This window comes from Grammomys surdaster, unplaced genomic scaffold (genome assembly GCF_004785775.1).
Source record: "Grammomys surdaster isolate TR1022 unplaced genomic scaffold, NIH_TR_1.0 253, whole genome shotgun sequence".
Taxonomy (NCBI): Eukaryota; Metazoa; Chordata; class Mammalia; order Rodentia; family Muridae; genus Grammomys; species Grammomys surdaster.
Window position 1 is genome coordinate 267,724 of NW_021604694.1, and position 21,007 is coordinate 288,730.

General features: G+C 50.7%; 3 protein-coding genes across 7 annotated transcripts in view; 1 reads left to right on the plus strand and 2 right to left on the minus strand.

Annotated features, from left to right (window-relative positions):
- Window positions 1–342: 342 nt before the first annotated feature.
- On the minus strand, window positions 343–5,263 carry LOC114627383 (putative protein T-ENOL). Of its 4 annotated transcripts, XM_028775145.1 has the most exons (7): window positions 5,140–5,263; window positions 4,198–4,318; window positions 3,310–3,394; window positions 2,913–3,063; window positions 2,584–2,617; window positions 2,352–2,409; window positions 343–628 (listed from the first exon to the last, which is right to left on the minus strand). In XM_028775145.1, the coding sequence occupies exons 3-7, from the start codon at window positions 3,388–3,390 to the stop codon at window positions 593–595; spliced, it is 360 nt and encodes a 119-aa protein (XP_028630978.1). In that variant the 5' UTR covers window positions 3,391–3,394; window positions 4,198–4,318; window positions 5,140–5,263; the 3' UTR covers window positions 343–592. The 4 variants fall into 4 exon arrangements, with proteins under 4 accessions (XP_028630978.1, XP_028630979.1, XP_028630980.1 ...); XM_028775146.1 differs by lacking the exon at window positions 4,198–4,318; XM_028775147.1 differs by lacking the exons at window positions 4,198–4,318; window positions 5,140–5,263 and adding an exon at window positions 3,671–3,732.
- Window positions 3,916–8,285, plus strand: Cdipt (CDP-diacylglycerol--inositol 3-phosphatidyltransferase). 2 transcript variants are annotated; one of them, XM_028775143.1, is made up of 6 exons: window positions 3,916–4,812; window positions 4,908–5,042; window positions 6,066–6,219; window positions 6,689–6,770; window positions 7,099–7,180; window positions 7,297–8,285. In XM_028775143.1, the coding sequence occupies exons 1-6, from the start codon at window positions 4,770–4,772 to the stop codon at window positions 7,440–7,442; spliced, it is 642 nt and encodes a 213-aa protein (XP_028630976.1). In that variant the 5' UTR covers window positions 3,916–4,769; the 3' UTR covers window positions 7,443–8,285. The 2 variants fall into 2 exon arrangements, with proteins under 2 accessions (XP_028630976.1, XP_028630977.1); XM_028775144.1 differs by lacking the exon at window positions 7,297–8,285 and having other exon boundaries at window positions 4,330–4,812; window positions 7,082–7,180.
- A 6,525-nt stretch (window positions 8,286–14,810) lies between these two features.
- Mvp (major vault protein) overlaps window positions 14,811–21,007 on the minus strand; it is a 28,499-nt gene continuing 22,302 nt past the window's right edge. The window contains exons 9-15 of the mRNA XM_028775115.1: window positions 20,107–20,351; window positions 19,812–20,009; window positions 17,356–17,742; window positions 16,606–16,722; window positions 16,073–16,199; window positions 15,452–15,640; window positions 14,811–15,065 (exon numbers count right to left, since the gene is read on the minus strand). Of these exons, the coding sequence (XP_028630948.1) occupies window positions 14,934–15,065; window positions 15,452–15,640; window positions 16,073–16,199; window positions 16,606–16,722; window positions 17,356–17,742; window positions 19,812–20,009; window positions 20,107–20,351 (1,395 nt within the window). The 3' untranslated portion in view covers window positions 14,811–14,933. The remainder of the gene's footprint in view (window positions 15,066–15,451; window positions 15,641–16,072; window positions 16,200–16,605; window positions 16,723–17,355; window positions 17,743–19,811; window positions 20,010–20,106; window positions 20,352–21,007) is intronic.

Here is a 21,007-nt window from a genome sequence, read left to right on the forward strand (position 1 = left end):
AACTTCTTCAGAGAAACAAATAAAAAGCCAAACTGGGCCCAAAATACACACTCCTCAGACCTTCCTGCATCACTTCTGTCTGGTAACAAGTCAGCACATTCTCTTAAACATGAGATCCCACAAGCTCAGGGAGAAGCAGAGGCCCAGGGTCCTCAGAACCCAAGGCAAAGGCTCTCCTGACCATCAAGAGTGGCCTCCCGGATGCTAGAGCTGGCTAAAGGGTACCAGATGATGGGTTTGGCTCTAGCAGGGACCAGACAACCAGAATTTAGAGATGCTGACTTGCACCATCTCCCTCTAGAAGAAAGGCACACCCTCGCCAGGAGCTACTCCAGAACAATGTTTTGGGGAAGGGAGGATCCCTGGTTCTTTATTAAAACCTTTTCTTCTCAGTAGTGTTTGTCCATGGAGGGCCCTGCAACTGTCCCAGAAGATTTTCTTGGTTTCGAAGGTGGCGTTGCTTATGACCAGGAGTTCCTCCCAAGATGAGAGGCTTAAAAAGTTGCAAAAGGGGGGCTTAGAAGTTTTCACTGAGGGGCATTGTGGGGGAGGGCAAGAGGCCGAGAGAGAGCAGTACTAGGGAGGACTGAGCTCATCCTCCAGTTGTCAGGCTGTTGGGAAGTGCTCCCTGGAAGACAAGAAGAATTGTTGACTCTTTACACTTATGGATCCTGTTGTATCCTTCCATCTTTCACCATCGAAGCCATCCACTACCCCTGAGTACATACACCATGTTCCACATAGTCCATAACCCATTTCCCCATGCACACAGCCACCTACGCCCTCCTTCCCCAGCCTTCAACTCTGTCCACCTCATCACCTACTCATTACTCGTCCACCTTCCCACTCTCGTCTCCCACTTACACTTCTTGAGCGCAGGGGCCTGCCTTGCTTTGCTCGGAGCTGCACTCCAGGACAGTGCTGGCATATGGCAAGCAATCAGTGCATGTGGAGTTGACATATCCAGTCATTTCCTCATCTACTCACTCAGCTCAACCATCACTCCCTATCTAATATTTGTTTGCTTTTCATTTTAAACATTTATCTATTATTTACTTGTCTATCTATAGGGTAGGGTCCCCAGCTAACCTAGAACTCCCTCTGTAGACCAGGCTGGACTGGAACTCACAGATATCAACCTGTCTCTACCTCCTGAATGCTGAAATTAAAGGCATGTGCTGCTACACCAGGCTTTTAGAATTTTTTAAAATTTATTTTATGTGTATTGGTGTTTTGCCTTCATTTAGGTCTGTGTACCACTCGTGTGCCTGGTACCTGTGAAGACCAGAAGAGGGTATCAGATCTCTCTGGAACTGGAGTTATGGATTGTTGTGAGCCATCACATATGGGTGCTAGGAATTGAATCTGGGTCCTCAGGAAAATCAACAAATGCTCTAAACTGCTGACTAATATCTCTTTGGCCTCTTTTATTACGTATGTATACTTTCTTTTTTTGTTGTTGTTTTTTTTTGTTTTGTTTTTCGAGACAGGGTTTCTCTGTGTAGCCCTGGCTATCCTGGAGCTCACTCTGTAGACCAGGCTAGCCTTGAACTCTCGAACTCAGAAATCTGCCTGTCTCTGCCTCCCAAGTGCTGGGATTAAAGGCGTGCACCACCACCGCCCGGCATATGTATACTTTCTAAATTCCTGTTTGTTTGAGACAAGGTCTCTCTTGGCTGTCCTGGAACACACTATCAATATCAAGTTGACCTTGAATTTGAAAGAACACCCTGCTCTGTCTCCAGAATGCTGAGATTAAAGGCACATGGCACCATGCCTGGCAGGTCCTAGAGCACAAGCCGCTCCCAGGCTCCCTTTACCAAGGTTCCTCTCTGTATCTTGGCCCATACAATCTCTACTGCTTATAATACTTAGAGCTGTTTTCCTAGGAAATTCTTTCTTTAGGTGTTTCCTTCTTCAGGAAGCTCCATGGTGTCTTTCCTTCCTAGACCAGCTGAGGATGGGGTAAAAATAGCCTTATTGTTTTCAGTTCTTAGGTAGGCGCCATTCCATATTGTGTTGTCATTGGCCATTAACTTGTCCTGGCCTCATTCTAAACTGAATTCTGTTGGCTATGGTGAGTGCCTTTAATCCTACCACTGGGGAGGCAGAGGCAGGTTTGTCTTTGTGATGTCAAGGCCAGGCTGGTCTACATAGCAAATTCCAGGCCAACCATGCTACATAGTGAGACCCTATCTCAAAACAAACAAACAAACAAACAAACAAACCCCTGAATTCTTCAAGGGCTGAGTCTATATCATGCATTCTGTGTCCCAAATGTCTAACTCCTAACACATGGGCAGCACATAGTGGAAGCTGGAAATGATGGAACTGAATGGCCTCATACAAACCTTTTCACGAGGGGATGGCAAAAGGTGTGCCTTGGTTCGGGTTCGATTTCTGTCAGAGCTGGAGATGGCAGAAGACAATAGGATAGGCTGAGAATCATGAACTGGAGCATCAGGAGGGAATAGAATAGAACTTCATGGTTGAAAACTCCCCCTACCCTGCTGGGATGCTGTCAACCCTTGCTCTCTCCCCACAGGCTCCTCTGTCCTGGGAGAAGGACAGAGCCTCACTCACCGGGTGTCAGTGCCTCGGTTCTTGGTGAAGAACACTGGAATTAGAGGCCCCAGTTAAAGGAACAACTTTCCCCGTGGTTAGAAAGAGTTGTGGCTAGAGCAGATGGGGACGAGAGGGCTCCTGGCTAGCGACAGTGAGTGAGTTAGAAGGTAAGGGGGTGACAGTGAGTGAGTTAGAAGGTAAGGGGGTGACAATGAGTTAGAAGGTACAGGGCACTGGGCCTACGACAGGAAATGAGGAGGAAAAAAATGGGCAGATCCCTGGGGAGATCAGCTATGGTTGGAAGGGAGTCAGGGACTGGTCTCTAGATGAAGAGGGAGAACGTTCACCATGTCTAGATATCTGAGTCCCTTGGTCTTTTGTCTGCTTTTCCTTGTTGGGCATAAGATTCAAACGGGAGCGAGCAATAAACAGTGCTTCATCTGTAAGTTCTGTGCTGATTCGGGTCAGGAATTCTTCAGAGCGGGATAATGAGGCTTTCTGGAAAGGAAGTTAGAACTCAGCCTGCAAATTCCCATCCCAGGCTGAAAGCTCTGTGGCTGGGAAATCTGGTATCAGAAGGCTCTGGTATGTGATTTGAATGGAAGGCCCAAGACCCAGAATGCAGTCTGTGGGCCTCAGGGTTAAGGATCAAGAATAAGGCTCAAGGTTCTTGGCTCAGATGGAGCGGCCAGCCTAGGCCTGCCTAGCTCTTCCCACCTCCTTCACTTCTCCATTGTCGTTTACCTGCCCTCCACCTAAAGAGGCAGCAGCTTGAGATGGCCAGGTGTCCTTTTTGTCCCCACTCCTGGCAGATGTGGATGCCATCCCCCTGGAAACAAAGACTGTGTTAGACTGAGAAACCAGCCCCTCCCCTCGGATTCCATCTCACGCCATTCCCCCTACCCAGATTTATTTAGTCCATGACTATAGCTCAAACATCCTACTGTCTCAGTTCTGTCTTAAAAAAAAAATGGTTGTTTCGCCTACTAAGTTGACTGGAGGGACTCTCAGAACAACTCCCTTCCCTATTCCCTCCAGAGCCCTTCTTCCTTCTTTTCTGCCAAGGCACTTCCTTAGGCAAGGCAGCCAACATGCAGCCCCCGACCTGACTGATGGGTTGAAATCTTAGGCTACTCGGCAGGAGGGGAGACGGAAAGTTCTAAGGGGACCCTATGATGGGCCTTAAGGGATTGGGAGTCGGGGGAAGAAGGTTGGGAAGACGGGGAGCCAGAGAAGCGCTCCTCTGGGTTGCTATAAAGACCTAAATGTTTGCGGAAGTTCTATAGTTCCGTTGCTAGGAGACTAGAGATTCTAGAACTAAGGACGTTTTTCCTTGCGTGTCTCAGTGGCTCCCCTGATTCCTTCTTAGAGGCGGTGACCCAGCGTTATATCTAGACGTTTGGGAGATGACATAGAGTGGAACCTAGGCTCTAATCCTCCCACCACCAGGGCGGCGCTAGAAGCAAGCGGCAGGCACGCCCGGAGCCTCTCTAGCCACCTCTTCTCAGCCTGGGTCCCGGAGAGCGACCGTGGCCGCAGGCGTAGAGGGCGGGGAAGCGATGTGGGCTGTACTAAGTCACCCAATCTCTCGGGGAGGCGCGGACGCGGGACGGAGGAATCTCTACGCCTTACCGTTGCCTCGAGGAGTTTACGCCCTCTGTGAAATGCAAAATGCAGATTCCTTCTTAGGTCCCTTCTGCTTCTCCCTTTTCAGTTTCTTCCTTTGCGGGTGGCTCTCGAGTCTCTCCCCTCCCTTGGTGCGTTGGTACGAGCCGAAGTCAAGGGGCCCCGGCAGGAAAAGGAAGCAGGCTGGCCTTAAAGGGACCTCAGCCATTATTTTATTTTATTTTATTTTATTTATTTATTTATATTTAAAAGCCGCTCTCTCCTTCCTCCGATGTTCTTAACGTCCCCGACTGAAGAGTAGGCTCAAGGAGCCAGGCGCACCCGGAGCTGCGGGGCCCGCTGCTGGAGACGGCAGCTCTTACCCATCGGAAGGCCAGGTGTGCGTGAGCTGTGCCCAGGGGTGTCCCGCGCCCCGGCGCCCTGCGGGCTGTAACAGCTGGGATTGCCCAGGGGACCTGGCCCAGGGCTCAGGTGGAGCGGCCGATGCCCCGGGCTGAAAGGTGAGACCACGCTGGTGAGGCTGGGACCAGACCTTGCATCTCCAGACTTGGGCCCAGACGACAAGGGGAGCCGCCAAGATGCCAGAGGAAAATATCTTCCTGTTCGTGCCTAACCTTATCGGTGAGTGCTGCCTGCGGCTCCAAGAGCAGCGGAGGGCGAAGAACCCTAAGCTGGCTCCCCGATCACACCCTGTACCTCTCCCATCCCATCTCAAGGTTATGCCCGGATTGTCTTCGCCATCATTTCCTTCTACTTTATGCCCTGCTGCCCCTTCACGGCCTCCTCCTTCTATCTACTCAGCGGACTTCTAGACGCTTTCGATGGACACGCAGCTCGAGCCCTTAATCAAGGTGACAGAACTTTACCACCACCACCACTACTTGGGAGCCCAAGTTCCCCTGTTCCTTCCCTGCTTTCTCAGAACCTTGCAGAGGACTCTTTCGTTACCTTCTCTGTAAGAAAGTAAAACAGAGCTGCCTGGGATTTAAGCTTGCTCTTGAGGATTGATGACTGTTGTGAGGGACGATCTAGACCAGACGTAGCTTTGGGAATGGAATTCATTCGGGTGTGGCAGTCGTGGCTCCTGCCTGTAATGCCAGCACTGATAAGGCAGATAGAAAGATTGCTCCAAGTCAGAAGTCATCTAGGCTTTGTATTGAGTACCACGTGAGCCAGGACTACACAGTAAAGTCCTGCAAAAATAAAAGTGATGGGGATGAAGGTTAAGTCTGTGCTCAGAGGGGAAGATGCTTGCTGCTCTTATAAAGGACCTAGATTTGATTCTCAGAACCCACATGGTGGCTTACAATCACCCATAGTTCCAGTTCCAGGGAATCCAATGTCCTCCTCAGACCTCTGTGAACACTAGGCATACATGTGGTGCGCATACATATATGCTGACAGACAGATCAATAAACTTATAAAAATGTAAGTAAATAAGAAAATTCCATTCAACAGGTGTTTACTAGGTAGTTACTGTGTGCTAGGCACAGACATTATGGATTCCAGAAGAGAGGCTAGCACTGGGTGTGAGTCAGAAGTTTAGAGCTCTGACTAATTTTGTAGAGTTCTCCAGACCCACCTCTAAAATTGCCCCTGAGACTTTGAATCTGCCTGCCTTTCTTTGGGGCCTGGTTCTGGGTTAGTGGAGTTGAAGAGTTTCCCCACTCCTCCAGTACCTCTCCTGCCACAGCCCCATGCCTTCTCATTTCTTGTCCTCATAATCCGTGCCCTGCTGGCCTCACCATCTGTTGACAGCAACCTGCTTTTCTCCTCTTTCATACTCAGCCTAAAGTGATAGGCCAGAGCAGGTGCCTGTCACGGGTCTACTATACCAAACAGTCCCTTTCCATTTATTAGTCATTATTTTTCAGGAACCCGATTTGGGGCCATGCTCGACATGCTGACGGACCGTTGCGCCACCATGTGTCTCTTGGTCAACCTGGCTCTGCTGTACCCTCGAGCCACTCTGCTCTTCCAGCTCAGCATGAGCTTGGATGTGGCCAGTCACTGGCTGCATCTGCACAGGTCTGCTTTGATGCTGGGGGTGCTGATGAGGGGAAGGCCTTGCAATGGGAGGGAAACTGGGATGACTGCAGGCTTGGGGGTGGTGTCTTCCTTTTTCTTCCCTCCTTGAGACAGCAGCCCAAGGCTTGCTTAGAATTTAGTATGTGCCCAGGTAGGCCTCAAATTCATGACAGTCTTCCTACCTCAGTCCCTGGAGTGCTCAAATTATAGGCACGTACTAGCGTGCCCTGTCCTCAAGCCCCTGGGTGATCCCTGTGTCTCCGAGTGGGTTTGTCGTTTTTACAGGTAGCTTAAGGATTTTCTAGCATGGGCCTGGCTGAATATTTTAGGGTTCCAAGTAGGGGAAGAAATATGGGTGCTTTGTAGCGGGGCATTTAACCCTGACTCCGCCCTGCCTGTCTGCCTTTGAGCTTCACACCAGTTCCCTGTACACTGAGCACTTATGAAGTTACATGCTTTTCTCCCCAAGTTCTGTGGTGCGCGGCAGTGAGAGCCACAAGATGATCGACCTGTCTGGGAACCCTGTGCTTCGGATCTATTATACCTCTAGGGTAAGCATTTCCTGCCCCTCCCCGGCTTGATTTGAAAATGGGAAGTCTTAGGCTGAACACTGGTCAGGAGAGATGATAACAGAGCAGGAGTGGTCCTTGGGCTGAAGCAAGGTGGAGGAGAATTGGTGGGAGGTCGGTGTGTATCACTCTGGCAACCGTGACAGTGAAGCCCCAAGAGAGAGGGAGAGGAGAAGAGAGAGCCCCAAGAAGTATGCAGTATAGTGCAGTGTGCAGCTGGCTGAGAGGCACTCTCCTGTCTGGCAGAAGTCCCTGTGGGTTATGGTAGGGACATGGCCCTCCATCTTAGGCAGCCTTATATTGTGTGCAGCCTGCTCTGTTCACTCTGTGTGCTGGAAATGAACTCTTCTACTGCCTCCTGTACCTGTTCAGTTTCTCCGAGGGACCACTAGGTAGGAAAAGGGGGTGGGGGTGGGGTTCCACCCTGCCCTGCCTGAGGGGAGAGAGTGGCCTCCCTCTCCCACCCCTCCATCCCCTGCTTTCCTTCGTTCTCTCTGCCTCCCCGTAGTTGGCTCTGTGGGGCTTTTCCGGATGGGCCTCTGGATCACAGCCCCTATCGCCTTGCTCAAGTCCATTATCAGTGTCATCCACCTCATCACGGCTGCAAGGAACATGGCTGCCCTGGATGCAGCAGACCGTGCCAAGAAGAAGTGACCGTCTCCCGTCCCCAGCTGCCCACCTGCCTTGGGTGTCTACTGTACCACGTGGCTCCTCTCCTCCTCAGAGGTCCCAGTGTCATGTCTCTCATGTGTTATCTAACCTGCTGGGATTGGGGGTCACCCTCTGTTTGGTGTTGTCACCATCTCTTTAATCCTGATGACTAGACCCAACCTGTGACCCCAAGGACCTGGCGCTGCAAAGCAGGAAGGGTGCTCAGGAGGCCCCACCCATCCAGCTGGTGCTCCAGGAGGCCTGTCTGAAGACTGGGTGTTGCCACACATCCTGCTGGCTCAGTCCTGGGGTCTGGCCTGGGACTTTGGGGACACGTGAGGGCAAAGGAGTCAGACTGATGCCATTGGGCCAAGGAAGCCTGGGGTACCAGGCCAGGGATGGAAGGGGCCAGGGGCCAGGTAGATCCTTCCCTGAGGCAAGCTCCTCTATCCTGTCCTGCTCTGGAAACCTCCGTAATAAAGGGGGGCACCTTCACTCTTTTTGGATTTGTTTACTTTGAGACACTCTTAGATGACGGCCTAGGGCTCAAAGGAGCTGGATAAAAAAAAAAACCACCTGGATGCTTTTCCCAAAAGAGGTGGCTGGCTCCTCCCTGTCATTCCAGTGACCTTAGAGAGGCCTTGTGGCTCTTCAGGTTCACGAGCATTGTCTCTGCTCACCTGCTTTATGTCCCTGGCTGGCCACTTTCATTGTAACCTTGATCTTTTCTTCCCTCACAAGAATGTAAGCGTCATGGAGAACAGACTTACATCTTTCTTGTCTCTGCCTGGGGTGAAAAGTAGCCTGGCATGTGGCAGCTGCTTAATAAATCTTCATGGGAAGATGGATGGTTTCTCAGAGCACGGTCCTTAGGCTGAGTGTGTGTGTGTCTCTTGGTCAACCTGACCCTGATATACCCTCAAGACACACACACACACCAAATACCTCACACCACACTGATCTTGAGTTCCTAAGTGTTTTGCTTCTGCCTCCTGAGTGCTAGGATATGCCACCATATGAAATTTTTGCAGGGGGCGGGGAGGGGGAAGGGGTTCAAGACAGGGTTTCTTTGTGTAGCCCTGACTGGCCTGGAACTCACTCTGTAGACCAGGCTGGCCTCGAACTCAGAAATCCACCTGCCTCTGCCTTCCAAGTGCTGGGATTAAGGGCATGAGCCACCACTGCCTGGCATTGTTTTGTTTTGTTTTTGAGACAGTATTCCTATATTACCCTTTCTAGGCTCAAATGAGCCTCTTACCTCAGTCTCCCAAGTCACTGGAACCCTGGGTACATGCCACTAACTGGCACCAGCTTTCTTTGTTCTGACTTTTTGAGACAGGGTCTCATATAGCCCAGGCTGGTCTCAACTGCTCTAGGGAGTGGAGGATGACCTTGAACACCAGATCTTCTGCCTCCACCTCCCTTGTGCTAAGACTACAATAGGTGCCAGCAAACTTCCTTTTTAAGTGTATTGGGTTGCAGTGCTAGACCCTATGTTGGTGGTGTTGGCAGATATTATTTGCTCCATTCTCATAATAACTTGGCTGTTTCACACACCTTGTGTTTGGGAAAGCTGGCATTCAAGTGCAATTTGGGGGTTTGGGGAGACAAGATCTTCCTATATAGCCCAGGCTGGCCTCAAACTCAAGACCTTCCTGCCTCAGACCTTTGAATGCTGGGTGTGTATCACTATGCCCAGTAGGATGAGGTGTTGATATTTTAAGTAGATCATTGGTGAGGACAGGGAGGGAAGAGTTACTGCACTTGGCAGAACAAACAGCCCACAGAGGCAGGGGTCCAGCGAGCACCCAGGCAATTAGGAGAGATTGAAACAGGTCTCGATCTCTGTGTCTGGAACACTAAGTGCTGAGGTGTAGGAGCTGGTGAGAGCTGAGGCCCCAGCAGCCAGCTGGGCAGCCTACGGAGCTCTAGCTCTCTGTAGGACATTAGACCTCTCTTATGGCTAGCATAAGGAAGTGCTGTTCTTATCAAAGGGCATTATCTCCTGGGCATGCCCCTATGTGAGGTGGCTGTTTGTTGCTGTGCTTGTCTGGAGCCAAATAAAGGGAGGAAGTCAGTTTGGCTCCAAAGTCCACCCTCTTTGCTGTTTCACGTCAGTAGGCTTCTAAAACATGGGGTGCTCTCTGTTTCTGATAGAACCAAGTCCTGCCATGACCTAAAGACACTGCTAGTAACTCTTCTCCCTCCTGTTTGGGGAGGCATTGCAGGATCTACGTGGAAGGGCTGAGGTATTGGTGCTTGGAGAAGGTATTGAGCCACACAAAGTTGATCACATTTCAGATGATCCCGAGACCCATGCCGGGCCTGCCCCAGTAGAGGTGGAGGTTGGGTAGGGAGGCCCTAAGTAATTTTCTGGAAGTAGCCATCACTCCCACCAAATGGATCGTCTGAGTGTCCTCTGCCAAGGTGTCCTCTGCTGTCCTTGCTCCCACAGTCCTGACCCACTCTAGGGCCCTGGCTGTGGTCATTTATGGTGACACCAGCGGCCTTGCTATCTAGGAGTGCAGCTATGTATGATCTTCACAGGGTCATGGGGAAGGAGAGAGTGGGTACTTTGGAGCAGAATGTTGCGCCTGAGGGCCTGAAGCATGAACACTGCTTGAAGGGCACATGCATAGAAGGGCCTCCGTGTCCCTTCAGGTTGAGTCTCAAGTCAGCATGGGACCTTTGGTCTCCTGTTTGGTGGTTGGACTCAACTCCAGAAGAGCCTGCAGGGTGCAGGGATGCATTTACAGCCTAGGACCCACAGGCCTTTGATCTGGAGGCAGGAGCGAGGAAGTCTGGAATTTGGTCCTAGACAGATCTTGGGTTCCATGTTGGGGGTGTATCCTCAAACAAGGGATGATTGTAGTAATTTCCTAGAAATCAACTATGTTCATTCAGGCTAAATAAATACCTTTATGCAAGACATTGCAACAGTTCGTCCCATGCAGTGGCTATATCTTGGAAAGGGCAGGAGGTGGATACCCCCAGTTTTCTGTTCCTTTGGGTGCTCTCTAATCTCTGCTGCAGTTTTAAGTGAGCCTGGGTGTGGGAGAAATAGCTCAGCTGCTAGAAACCCTTGCTGTTCTTACAGAGGATCAGAGTTCAGGTCCTGGCTGCTCACCACTAGGAACTCCAACTTGAAGGAATCCTGGTTGCCCCTCGGCACCTGCACTCAATATGTACAGGCATGTACGTAAATAAAGGTTATTTTCAGCCAGACATGATGGTGCACGTCTTTAGTCCCAAAGCTTGGGAGGTAGAGGCTAGTGGATCTCTGAGTTTAAGGCCAGCCTTCTCTACGTAGTGAACTTCAGAACAAGCAGAACTACATAAAGAGACCCTGTCTCAAAAATCCAAAACAGAGCTTTACTGTGTGGCTGTGGCTGTCCTGGAACAAAGTGTAGACAAGGCTGGACTTGAACTCACAGAAATCTGCTTGCCTGTCTGCCTCCTGAGTGCTGAGATTAAAGGTGTGCCTACCACTTCCATACATGTATGTATGTATATATATATAAAATTACAATCCTATCTGCTATAACAAACTCCAAAATGCAGTGGTGGGAAGTTTCCAAGACCACTTGGACATGCCTGTAAGCCCAACACTCAGGAGGCTGAGACAGGTGGATTGCTGAGTTCTGGAACCCAGCCTGTACTATATAATGAGACTGTTTCCATCCCTACTCTCTAAATTTTTTCTCATAAAAGGTTCCTTAAACCTGTTAATTTTCCTGGTATTTAGCCAAATGTAAGGCATCTGTTCTAAAGCTGAAAAATATGGCTTGCGTTGAATTTTATCGGCGGCCACACTGTTGTTTATCTTCTGGGCAATTTATGGGTAAATTTGGTAACTGTGGAACCCGCTTCCTGTGTGAGCAGGGACCCTGTTGTGTTCCCGTGAGGTGCTTTCCTATCACTGAGGTAGACCTGTCTCCTCCATTTTGTTACCAGTGCCAGGCCAGTCTTCATTACATACAATTTAGAGTGATTTCCTTACTGCCTGGGACTGTAAACCCTACGGTGAATATACAGTAGTCAGGCCAGGCTAGCTATGCCGCGTAACACCTACCAACCCAGTCTCCGATGGCATTCACATTTTTCTCCAATACTGTCTCTCACGGTTTACCTGTGGTTTACCATGGTTTATCTGTGGTTTACTTTTCCATCTAGGATGCAGGCTGATGGAGACCTTGTGGGAGGATATTACTGGTCATGCTTTTATATGGGAAGACAGAAGAGAATATAGTGATTACGTTAGGTCCCCAGCATTTCATTGGCTGTAACAAATCACATGAGCAACCTGTTGGGCGCTATGTATTCATGTGAAGACATGAAGTCACCAACTGGAAGAGAATCCCGGGGTCAGCGGTGACAGTAAGTCTGGAGAAATGGATTCTGAAGCCAGTGGTGCTGGCTGAGAATGTAGGTAGAAGAAAAAGAGGTTTTCAGGGGACCTGCTCCAAGGGCCGTGTAGAAAAGATAGCACTGGCCAATGGTGAGGCAGAAAGAAAACTCGAGTATGTGGTCATGGGAGCCCAGTGTGGAGGTGATGTGTCACATGCCAAGCAGGCTGAACTGAATAGGCATGGAGACACGCTACAACAGTCTGAAAAGCCAATGAGGTGTGAGCAATGGAAGCTAAGACTGCAGAGAACTCTGGAGAGATCTGGCTGTGAAGAAACAAGAGAAAGGTGAAGACAGGAATGGTGTAGGAGCCGGCGAGCTCTTGGGTCTGAGGAAGACGATGGTGTCCTGCTCTATCACTTCCACCTTATTCCCTAGGGACAGGGCAGCTCATTGAGTCTACAGCCACAGTTTTATGGCTATATGGCTAGGCTAGCTGGCCAGCAAGCCTCATGATCCTGTCTCCCTCCCCTCACAGTGTTGTGGTTATAACCTTACAGCCTGGCCATAGTTGCTGCCGTTTGAGATTTTTAAAAGATCTTTTTTTTTTTTTTATGTGCATTGGCATTTTGACTACATGTATGCCAGTGGGAGGGTGTCTGATTCCCTGGAACTGGAGCTACAGACAGCTAATGTGTGGGTGCTGGGAATTGATCCTGGGTCCTTTGGAAGAGCAGCCAGTGCACTTAACCACTGAGCCTTCTCTTCAGCCCCCTCAGCTGCCTTTTTATGTGGGTACTCTGGATCCAGACTCAGATCCACATGCTCTTTAACAGGGACGGAGTCTTCCCTGTTTGTTTTTATAGAGTTGGAGGAATTTACAGACAGATGGATGGGGCCCCAAAGAGGGGAAGACATCTGTGGTTACAGAGGCAGGTGGGCTTTGCTGTCAGCTCTCAGGACAAGATGGATGGGACCAGGGCCCAAGGTGAGAAATCTGTGCTGGGCCCAGTGGTGAGGACAGGCTGTTCAGCGTGTTGATCTCTGCTGGGAAGGAGAGGGAGAGCCTTCCTGCCCGATCTGCTTCTATTTTTTTCAAAGAGGTGAGAAAAAGTGGGCAGGGGAGGAGGAGGGTGTGAAGAAGAGGCATGAGGAGTTGTTCTGGAGGGAGGGGATCTCAGAGAAGATAGGGGGAGCACGGCTCCCTGGAGATTGTGGCTGGAGTCTAAAGTGAGACTGGTCACATGCTGGGGTCTCCTCCAACAACAAGCAGCTGGTTTACAGAGGGAAGGAGGGAGCCTGATGGACAAGTGCCACATGCCCATGATCCTGACACTGGATAGTGAGGCTGCAGGACTGAGTTCATAGTCAGACTTGTCTGGAAGGAAGCAAAGAGGAGGGGAGAGGGAAGGAGAGAGACAGAGGGAAGGAGAGATGGGGGAAGGAATGGGAGTGGGTAGGGGAAAGGTGGAAGAGGCAAGAAAAGAAAACCAAATGCCAGGGTATAATTCAGTGATAGGGCATTTGCAATGAAGACCCTGGGTTCCATCCCTAGCCCAAGGCAGTGGGGAGTAGGTTTGGGGGAGCTGGCTTTGCTATCTAGCATGACAAAGGTAAGGAAGATGAGGGAATCACGGGTTTTGATTGAGTCAATTGTAGGGACAGAGCCCAGGATCCAAGTTAGGCAGTGAACAAGTTGTCCATGGTGGTGTGGGATTGTCCAAGGACAGCTGTGGGAGCCAGTGGCTGAGACCTGAACAGCCACCATGTACAATCTTACTTGTTCCCAGAAGCCCTTGGTAATACACAGCATGTACTAAATACCAGGTACCAGTTAAGGAGCTGTAAATTAATTAGTTCTCTTGAGGAAAGACTCGGGAAGGTCTGGGTAGGAACTCATACGCACAAAGCCAGAATGTGAGTTGTGAGTTACTATGGGCAGACCCTGGGCCTTACATTCAGGCTTTAGAAGAGACACCAACCACACAAGTGCAGCTCAAAAACACTCCAGGAAGAAGCAAGGCTCTCGAGATGGAGATGGGGCACCAGTGAGGAAAAGGAACAAAAACATCACCTACCTTGCTTATCTGGGGTCCCATGGGCCCATTTCGCAGGTGGGAGGCGATAGGAGGGACTGAGTCAGTGGCCTTTATAGACACACAGGGAAGGGGGCCCATTTTCTGTCCCCACCACAGGATTATTTTACATCCACAGTGGTGATGGGCAGGCCTAAAGCTCCACTTGGCCTAAAACCCAGCACCCTAGCCTCCACTGGTGTTCCCAAGCTGAGTGAGCTTACCTCATCTTACCAAACAAAAACCCTTTACAAGTTCGGGTGAAGTTTGAGGGGCAAATAGGAAAGAGGTACCCCAATGCTCCTCAAGAGCCCAGACCAGAAGCTTCAGAAGCCAACACAGAGGAGCCCAGCACAGGCCCGGCACATCTGCTGGTACTGCAGGCTGCTGCGGAGGCCGGCAGGTGGTGCCAAAGGCATCTTCAACCGCAGGCCGAGCGGGCTGGCAGCCTAAGGCTGACTCCTCAACTAGGTGGCCAGAATTCATGGAAAAACCTTAGCTGCTGTGAGCCTTTACACCCACGGGAGTGTTCTCACGCATGCTGGCCCACAGAACCCTCGTGCACCATATCTGTTTACCTAGGGTCTGAAGAGCTGCAGTCTAAACGACAGCAGGCTTGAGAAAGGCTTTGGATCCCATGCTTATCATTGTGGCTTTAAGACAGTTTTCTCCCTGTTTTCCTCAGAGATCAAAGTAGTTTCTGGGCATTTTATCAAGATTTGAGGGGAGCCGGGCGGTGGTGGCGCACCCCTTTAATCCCAGTACTTGGGAGGCAGAGACAGGCGGATTTCTGAGTTCGAGGTCAGCCTGGTCTACAGAGTGAGTTCCAGGACAGCCAGGGCTACACAGAGAAACTCTGTCTGGAAAAAAAAAAAAAAATTGAGGGGCACCTTCCTGTCAACATTAAGATCCCTGATCTCCCAGGCTGGAGATAAGAGGGAAAAACACGTGAATGTCTACAGTTGTCATTTTATTTATCCATTGTCAGTGCAGTCAGTGTCGACCTAAGGCACAGAGTGGCTGATTCAGAGGACCTGGGAAAGCAAGCCTTCCCTGGGGCTGGGCTGCCAGGTCACTTTTGTACTGGTGGCTGACCGTCAGACCCCAGCCCCAGTAAGCCGAAGGCTGTGTTGAAGAGATTGACAGGAGAAGAGCCGTCTGTGATGAGAGTGGATTTCAGGCCCAGGGACTGAAGAAGCTTCACCTACATGGTTGGAGGATAAAGTCAGCAAAAAGACACCCTCAGAAACAGCCATTTACCTCAGCTGTTTCCCCAGGGACCCAACCTTCAGAGCTCCCTAAACCATGGTTTCTGAAGTGCCACCATCACCTTCATCGTATTGTCCTTCTTGACTTCTTTCAAGGCACTGATGTCTCATCTGCTACTGTCCCCCTAGCAGTGCCAGCTCTGCAGGGTCTAGGACAGTGCCTCTTGCTGGTATGGCATCGCATGGTGCTCAGTGACAGGTCACAGGGGCAGTTCACCCCACGCCCCTTTCCATCCTCCAATCCATCCCCTAATTCGCTTGCCTTCTACCTTCTTGGTTCCAAGGCAAACATCCACTCTCCTCCCGTGTCTTCTGTTCTCACCTGCATCTCCGGCCCGGCCACAGCCAGGTCCCTGATGGTGCCGGGGCCCAGTGCCTCTGTCATCTCCTTGAACTTCTTTGCCTCGACATTGGCGAGCTGCTGCGCCTTGCTCACCTCCAGCTCTAGCTGGGCCCGGGCGTAGATCAGTTCCATCTCTCGTACTTTCTTTACTCGCTCCAGCTCAGCCTCCTGGAAAGGGGAGACCAGGCTGGTTTTATGTCATGTGGCCCAGGAACTGTCCAGCTAGCAACTCTGAGAGACTGAGGCAGAAGGGGATCTCAGGTACAAATCCTAGCTATGCCACTATTTAGCTAGTGAATCTTGGGAAGGAGTCCCCTAATTTCAAGCCTTGGTGTGAAATGGAAGTGACACATACCTCAGGCACGAAAGGCGGTCACAGAAACATACAACAACATGGGCAATGAGGCTCATCTGGGGAATGGCTGTAAGAATCCCTGTCTTCAGGGAGTGTACTAAGTGCACTGCTACAGGGCAGAGGGAAACTGCAGGGACCTTGAGCAGTGCTTTGTCAGACCACTCCTACTGACTTTCAGAGCCTTTAACAAACAGGCCTCTTCCAGGACCCAGGGCCCCAGTAGCAGCAGCAGCAGCTCAACTTACCGTCTCAATGGCTAACGCCTGCGCCTTGAGCTTGGCCTGCAACACAGAGCCTTCTCCCTCAATCCGCGCTGCCTCTGCACGGGACTCAGCCTCTGCTTTGGCATTCCCAGTGCTCTCCACAGCCATGCTGCAGGGGAAACAGAGTCAGGGGAGGCCTAGAAGAGATGCCCGCCTACCTGGGGACTTGACAGGAGCTGGGAACACCATGACACAAGTGTGACAGTCAGAGGACAACTTGTGAGAATCAGTTCTCTCCTTTCAGTATGTGGGATCCGGCTTGGCGGCAAGCTCCTTCACCCACTGTCATCTTCCTGGGCCGTCATACTTAATTTTCTTCCAGTATTGGGGATGGAGCCCCAGGCCTTGTGCATGCTATGCCCATTCTCTACCACTAAGCCACGTCTCCCTTCTGGGGTTTTGATTTATGCCTCAAAGCATGCTCTGCTTGCCTCTCAACCCCAACCTGTCTGAGACAGCAGCTTTTCCAAGACCCTCAGACTGGCCAGTCTTTCCACCTCCATTTCTCGACCCACCTCATAGCCTCAAGCTCCAAGAGTTCCTTGCGGGCTTTTTCAGCTTCTGACTGGTCCAAGATCTTCTGTCTCTCAAGGCGACCACGGGCTTCCTGCTCTAGTCTCTGAGCCTCATGCCTGAGTAAGAGCAGGGGCAGATGAGAGTGGGCCAGAGCTAAGAAAGGAGCACCTGGAGTAGAGACTGACCCCGCCGCCCTCTCCAAGCATTCAACGTGCACTTGGACCTAGAGCAATGTGTAAGCAGCAAGCAGCCACGGCGTGGCTCTAGGCCTACGGAGACAGACATGCTTGATGCCTCTGCTTTCACTGGATGTGTTCTCCTACGGGAAGAAAACAGGCCAGGGTGCTTTTGGGCACTGACGAGCGACTGAGAGCAAGTGGGTGAACAGGGAAAGGGGACACTGCAACAGTAGCTAGAGAAAATAAAGGAAGGGTTCTCTAAGGAGGTGACCTTGGGGCTGAGAAAGTACGCTAGGCAAAGAAGTTGCAAAGGCCCAAGGTGGGACCAAGCTGAAGGTAGAGGACAGGGAAGCCAAACTCTCCTGGAGAGCCAGGAAGGCCCTGGAAAGGGTAGGAGGCCATAGGAGCAGGGATGCCCTCCTGCTTACAGCTTTATTAGTCATGCTGGGTAGAGAATAGACCCTTGTAGACCAGATGGCAACAGGCAGACTGTTTGTGACTGCCACATTATTCAGTATTCAGGTCTTGGGCCTAGCTGAGATGTTCCTCCTGGGCCCCTGCACCACTCACTTGGCTGCTGCCTCCTGGGAGTTGGTTGTAATTTCAATGGCAAGCTGGACACTGCGCTGGAGGGCGTCCCGGGTCCTCTGGTCCACAGGTTCCACTGACTGCACATCCACACTGCTGACTACCAGCCCATTTTGGGGAAAGACTGCCCGGTCTCGTGCCCTGGGCAGGAGTGTGCCATCAGGACCTGCGTCTTCAGACATCTCAAAGCCAAAAACAGCCATACGAATGATACGTGCTGAGTTCTTATGGAAGTCATCAAAGGTGACAGAGGCTACAGCCCCCCGGACTCGGGATGCAATGGCCTTGCAGGCATCACCCACAAAGTCAGGCACGGAGAAAAGCTTGGCTGTCTCTTCAGGATCATTCCGGTTCTTCAGTTCAAAGTGCCTGTGAACAGAGAGGCCCAGAGAGGGGAAATAATACCCTTTCTGGGCATCTCAATACCCCGCTCTGGGGCTCAACAGAAGCTCCTTCCTACAATGGAGATGTTAAACTGTACCCAGCAAGTACCTATGTTTCCATTAAATCCTCCCAGAGTCCCTCGGGTGGAGATAAGTATTATCCCATTTTCCAGAAGAAGAAATAGAGGGTACCAGGTGCTAAACCCCAGGGCATACCAAAGATCACACCATACATGGCAAGCCAACACTTGGAACCCAGGCAATATGGCTATAAGGCCTGTGCTCTTAACTGTCATTGGGCCAGCACTCCATCTACCTCAAGTCACAGTACTAGCTAACTCTTCTCCACCACAAGGTGAGGAACTGAGAACGGGCTCAGACACTGGTGAACAGCATTTCCCCAGGTGACTCTCTGAGACAGAGCCTTACACTGCAGACCCAGGGGAGCCTTCAATACCTGATCCTCCTGCTTCTACCTCTGGAGAGCTGGGATTACAGGCCTGTGCTGTGGGTTTCTCTGTGTAGTCCTGGGTGTCTTTGTAGATCTCACTCAGTAGACCAGGCTAGCCTCAAACTCAGAGAGCCACCTGCCTCTGCCTCCCAAGTGCTGGATTTAAAAGGTGTGTGCCACTGCCGACCAGCTTGGAGTTGTAAATTTTTTTTTTAAATCTTATTGTGTGTGTTTGTGTACATAGTATGACCTTCATGGCCTCCTATGGAGGTCAGAGGGCAATTCTGTGGAGTCTGTTTTCTCTATCTACCATTCTGTTGGGCCTGGGGATGGAACTCGGGCTGTGGAGTGGTATTTAGTGGGTACACTGAGGTGTCATGGCCCCTTGCTTCCTCTTTTGAAAAATAGTTTATTTATTATTTCACAATTTCATATATATATGTGTGTGTGTGTGTATGTATGTGTGTGTATGCGTACGTGTGTGTATGCCTGTGTGTGAATGCCTGTGTGTGTGTGCCTGTGTGTGTGTATGTGTGTGTACGAGTACATGTGTGTGTATGCATGTGTGTGTGGGTGTATGCCTGTGTGTATGTGCCTGTGTGTGTATTTTGATCACACTCACCCAGTTACTTTCTCTTATGCTCCTTCCCCTCCCATGGATCCCTTGTTCCCAACCTTGCTCCAAGTTCCATGACTTTTTAAAAATGACCCATTGAGTTTAACTAGGGCTGTTTGCGTGAGCATCAGGTGGGGTTATTTATTGGAATATGGTCAACTTATGGGTGGCTACATCATTGAAGAAAAGTTAATCTCCTGCCCCCAGCACCTCAGCATTAAACTGTTTCATTAAAGCTTTCAGCACCCTGTGAAGTAGGGAATCTTCATTTTCCAGCTAAGGAAAGAAGGGAAACACCGTGTTCTATGTGCAAGTCCCCAGACAGCACACAGCACAGCTGGGACAGGACCCAGCCATGTGCTCTGGGGCAGACCACGTGTTCATACTGCTCATGCCCATAGGTTGTGAAAAAAAAAAAAGTTCTTTAAAAAAATCTTGCAGACTGCCAGGCAGTGGTGGCACACGCCTTTAATCCCAGCACTTGGGAGGCAGAGGCAGGCGGATTTCTGAGTTCGAGACCAGCCTGGTCTACAGAGTGAGTTCCAGGACAGCCAGGGCTACACAGAGAAACCCTGTCTCAAAAAACCAAAAAAAAAAAAAAAAAAAACCACAAACAACCTTGCAGAGTATTGGTATATACTTCTTTAGTCCGGGCACTGGGGAGGCGGAGGCAGGTAAATCTCTGTGTGTTTGAGGCAGCCTGGCTTACATAGTGAGTTTCAGGATATCCAGGCCTGTAGACAAACCTCAAAACGAAACAAAACAAAACAAAAACCTTGTAGTAATAAACGACAGAGGTGTGGCTAAGTAGTCACCTGTTACTGGAGCCTTGAAGTCCTCATCCTAAAAGGCCAGGTCATATCCACCCCAATTTTCTAAAGTCCCAGCTTTCCTTTGGTCTAGGGAATCAAGACCTTCCTTCTGTCTGAGTTACGAGGTATGTGCCCTCCTCCGTTTCTGAGGCTGCCCCACTGGCCCCCAGCCTCACCAGTTGTAGGCAAGCTGCAGCTGCAGCCTGGCGTGATCTGCAGTTTCAATGGTGATGACGTCAGTAAAGAAATCAGGTCCCAGCAGCAGGCAGAGTGCACGGCGGGCATGAGGACGCTTGGGTCGCCCAGCAGAAAGGGACAACACTGTGAACTGCTCCTCAGGATCCAGCGACACTAGCTCAGGCCCAAAGACCACACTGTGGAGATAAGTGGAAGTCAGCCGCCCGGAGAGCTTCCCTCAGGACCCCGTGACTCCGCAACCCCACGACCCCGCAGAGGCTTCTGCTGGCTCACCGGGCTCTCTTGGCTCTGTAGTCGTACACCTGTACCGCTGCGTTGTGTGGGACACGGTAGCTGACCACTCGGGTCTTGTTCCTTGGTGCTGAGGGCTGAAGGACCTTGGCTGTGCCCTTCTGACCCCTGTCTGCCAGAGGGTCATGTCCCAAGTTCAGCAGCTCCTCCACCCCGGACGGCAGCTCCTTTTCCCATAGGACTTCATCCTGAGTCAGCATGTAAGTGCTTCCAATCACAGCTCGCACCTAGGGAAGGTGTTTTGAGAGAGGGCAGGAGGAAAGCATCATCCCTCTTAGTCCTGAGCCCACCCTGCCCAGGGGTAGCACAGTGTCCTAGTTAAAGCAGGTCTCTACAGGAAGACTGCACTCAAGTTTGGTTGCCATCTGCTCACATTTTCTCAAGCTATTGCCCATGCTTTATTTGTTCATCTGTACAATGGGCCATCTGGGGTTACGGAATGAGGAAGGGCTCACGTGTTTGGTTCAAAGAACGGTACTTGGTACTTGGTAGTAAGTGCGTGATATTATTTCTAGGGTTCTCGTTGCTGGAGGAACATGGGCATCACAGCTACAGATGTGGTCCTAGGAAGCGCCTCATATTCATGAACGCTGCCTCTGACTCTGAGTTGTTTCCACATTAGATTCTCAGGGAGAAAGTTGGCAATGTAATCTTCAGAAAAACCAAGGTCAAGGTTTAGGTGAAGCAGCAAAAGTCCATTGAGACCTTTATGCTGGGACCACATCTGCAGCAGGGCCGAACTCCTGTCCAAAAGCCTAGCTTATTCTCTCAGCTGGAGACTCTAAAATGTAAAATTAGGTATTTAGGACAAAGATGACAAATGGAGTATGAAATGGCCTTGCATCTGCCAGCCGGCCACCTGGCTGCTGTTATAGGAGTCTTC